This window comes from Arachis ipaensis, chromosome B10, assembly GCF_000816755.2.
Source record: "Arachis ipaensis cultivar K30076 chromosome B10, Araip1.1, whole genome shotgun sequence".
Lineage (NCBI taxonomy): Eukaryota > Viridiplantae > Streptophyta > Magnoliopsida > Fabales > Fabaceae > Arachis > Arachis ipaensis.
The window spans coordinates 19921063-19924493 of NC_029794.2; the positions used below are offsets into that span (position 1 = coordinate 19921063).

Genomic DNA, 3431 nt, shown 5'->3' on the forward strand with positions numbered 1-3431 from the left:
AGTCAACATCCGAGAAGCAACACACAGAACACCTCAGAGCTGTGTTCACTAGATGCAGAAAGTATAGACTCAAGATGAACCCCATGAAATGTGCCTTCGGGGTGTCATCTGGAAAGTTCTTGGGATTCAGAGTCCACAAAGGAGGCATTTCAGCTGACGAGGATAAGATTAAAGCTGTCCAAGACATGGAACCTCCGAAAGACATCAAGGGACTTCAGAAGTTCATAGGCAAGCTGGGGTACATTCGAAGGTTCATACCAGCATTAGGGGAGCTCTTAGGACCCCTAAGATCTTTGTTGAAAGAGAAAAACACCTTTACGTGGGGACAACACCACCAAGCTATGATGGACAAGATCAAGAACGTTCTCACGTCCACTCACACCATGACTTCCCCTCAGCCTGGTGCACCATTGAAGGTATACTTAGCGGTAGGAGAAGAAGCAGTTAGTGGGTTAATTGCACAAGAAGGTGAAGGCAAAGAGAAACCCATTGCTTATGTTAGCAGAGCCATAAAAGGGCCGGTACTCTTCACCAGAGAAACATTGTCTCGCTCTGGTGTACATCTCACAAAGATACCGACACTACTTTCAAGCACACCAAGTAGAAGTCGTATCGAAAAATGAAGGTATCAGATTTTTAATTGAAAAGCCAATGTTGACTGGAAGAATGAGTCGTTGGGCACTCCTAATAAGCGAATATGATGTAAAATTGGTGACACCTACCACCATTAAGAGCCAAGCTTTGGCTGACCTCTTGTCGATCTGTCCTGAAAAAGCAACGATTGAAGAGTTGCCAAATCAGATTCCAGGAATAATAGAGACTATTTATGCTTGCAATGAAGAAGAAACATGGACCCTCATGTTTGATGGAACACCCTCGAATCCTCAAGGAGGAGCAGGAGTCGTCCTTACAGACTCCCATGGAAGAAATCTGTCATTCATGTTTCGATTGGATTTCTCTTGCACCAACAATGAGGCAGAGTATGAAGCGCTAATGCTCGGTCTAAAGATGGCTCAAGAAGTTGGTATCAAGAAACTCCATGTCAAAGGAGACTCCAACCTAATAATACAACAAATCCTAGAAGGGTATGGCACGAAGGAAAGAAGTCTGGCCTTATGCAGAGAGCAAGTGTGGCGCATGATGAAGGTATTTGATAAGATCTCATTTGAGCATGTACCCCGAACAGAAAACAAGCATGCGGATGCTTTAGCAACATTGGGGAGTAGAGTCACTATTCAAAATGGACAACATACTTTGGAACACCGGGTAGCTGAAAGTCCTGCCAGAGAAGAAGGAAAGTCTGTGGAAGAAAAAAACCAATGATTGGCAAACGCCTATACGTGAACAGCTCAGAACGCTCAACATCACCAAAGAAACAAGAGGATTTTGCCTCCTCAATGGGCAAATGTTCAAAAAAAGCAATGATGGACTCCTCATGAAATGTGTAGGAGAAGAAGAAGGGAAAGAAAAAGCAGAACAACTGCATGGAACCACTTGCAGAGAAGAAGGCCCCGGTTTGTACCGAAGGCTCCAGAGGTGAGGTATTTATTGGCCGAAAATGAAGTTTCATTGTGATGAATTACAGGCTTCCTGCAAGGCTTGTCAAGAAACAAAAGAAAGCATGCAGATATGTAATGTTCACAATTGGCAACAACCCATCGTAGAGTACCTCGATGCTGGATTTTTGCCTTCAGAGAAAATAGAAGCTGAGAGATTGAAGAAGAGATCAAAACGTTACTTCTTGCAAAAAGGTGAGTTGTTCAAAAAGAGTTTTACCGGAGAGATGCTAAAATGCGTTCGAGATGAAGAAAAAGATAAAGTCTTGGAAGAAGTCCATCAAGGAGTATGTGGGAGACACCAAGGAGGAAGGGCCTTATGGTATGAACTCATCAGGATTGGCTATTACTGGCCAAAAATGAAGGAAGATGCAATCAACTGGGCCAAAAGGTGTGTACAATACCAAAAGCATGCAAACTTGATACATGCGCCAAGCGTGCAGAAGAACAGCCTCAAAACACCATACCCATTCCATACATGGGCGGTAGATTTTGTGGGACCAATCAACCCCCATCAATGGAGAAGAAATGGATTCTAGTTGCAACAGAAAGCTTCACCAAGTGGGTGGAGGCTGTCGTTGTCAGGGAAGCAAATGCTGAAGCAGTAGTGAGATTTATCAAAGAAAATATAATATGTAGGTTCGGGCTGCCAAGTGTTCTAGTGTCCGATAATGGAACCCACTTTGTTAACCAAAGAGTGTGGGGTGTTCTTGAACAATACCAAATCAAACATCACAAGTCTTCCCCCTACTACCCGCAAGGCAATGGCCAGGCAGAGGCTACTGACAAGAGCCTTTTGAAAATACTCACAAAGATGGTGACCGATGCTCATAAAGATTGGAGTGAATACTTACCACTTGCTCTTTGGGCTTACAGAACAACTAGACAAGGAACAACCGGAGTAACGCCTTTCTCGTTGGTTTATGGGGTTGAAGTTGTACTGCCAACAGAGATTGAAGTACCCACCACTAGGATGTTGTTAGACGAGGCAAGGGATCGTGAAGCTGAGTTGCAAGAATTGGAAGAAAAAAGAGAAGTTGTGGGAAGCAAGATGGAAGAATACCACCGGAGACTAGCGTTAGCTTACGACAAGCATGTTCAGCCCAGGGTGTTCCTAGAGGGTGATCTGGTGCTAAAATCAGTAGACGTAGTAATGAGGAAGATGTCTTTGCCAAAATGGGCTCCCAAATAGGAGGGTCCTTACATTGTTTCTGAAGTACACCCCCAACGGACACTGTATCCTGCTGGACCCAGATCATGGAACAACCACTGACCCCATCAATTTTAAGTATGTCAAGAAATACTATGCCTAATTTCAGCTTTAGTAATTCAAATTTCAATTCCAAAAGGCTTCTTTATCAAGAGCCAATGTTTATGTTATATTATTCTGCAAGCATCCTACAATACATGAGAAAACTGCTTTAGCAATCATACACTCAAGAAATGCGAGTGATGCATCTTAAGAAATTTGCAGTACAAAATAGTTCCAAAAAAGTGAAGTGTCCCACCCTCCAAGCTCCTAAAAAGAGTCGAGCATAAATAGGGCAAGAAAGTTATGGGTACCTTCCTTTTCTTTGCCTAAAAAAAAGGCAGAAAAAATTAGCAGTAGATAATCCTGCTCATCTTAAAATCATACCCTCCCCCTGCAAAAAAAAATGTGTGTATCCAAAATAAAATGATCACATAAGCAAGTAAAGCCCCTGGAGGAGTATGCATATTATTAAAAAAAAATGAGGAGAAACATAACACCTAAAAAGGGGTGTACAATGAAAGTCATAGAAGCAGTAGGACAAAAATATACTTTGTCAAAGTATTACATATTTTACAAAATAAAGTGCTGGAAACTATCACAGCCACAAAATATCACTGTAAGAA

General features: G+C 42.3%; 1 protein-coding gene across 1 annotated transcript; it reads left to right on the plus strand.

Moving 5' to 3' along the window:
* Positions 652-2748, plus strand: LOC107620303. Its single transcript, XM_016322484.1, has 4 exons — positions 652-1266; positions 1449-1541; positions 1586-1751; positions 1922-2748. Exons 1-4 carry the CDS (start codon positions 652-654, stop codon positions 2746-2748), a joined length of 1701 nt encoding a protein of 566 aa, XP_016177970.1.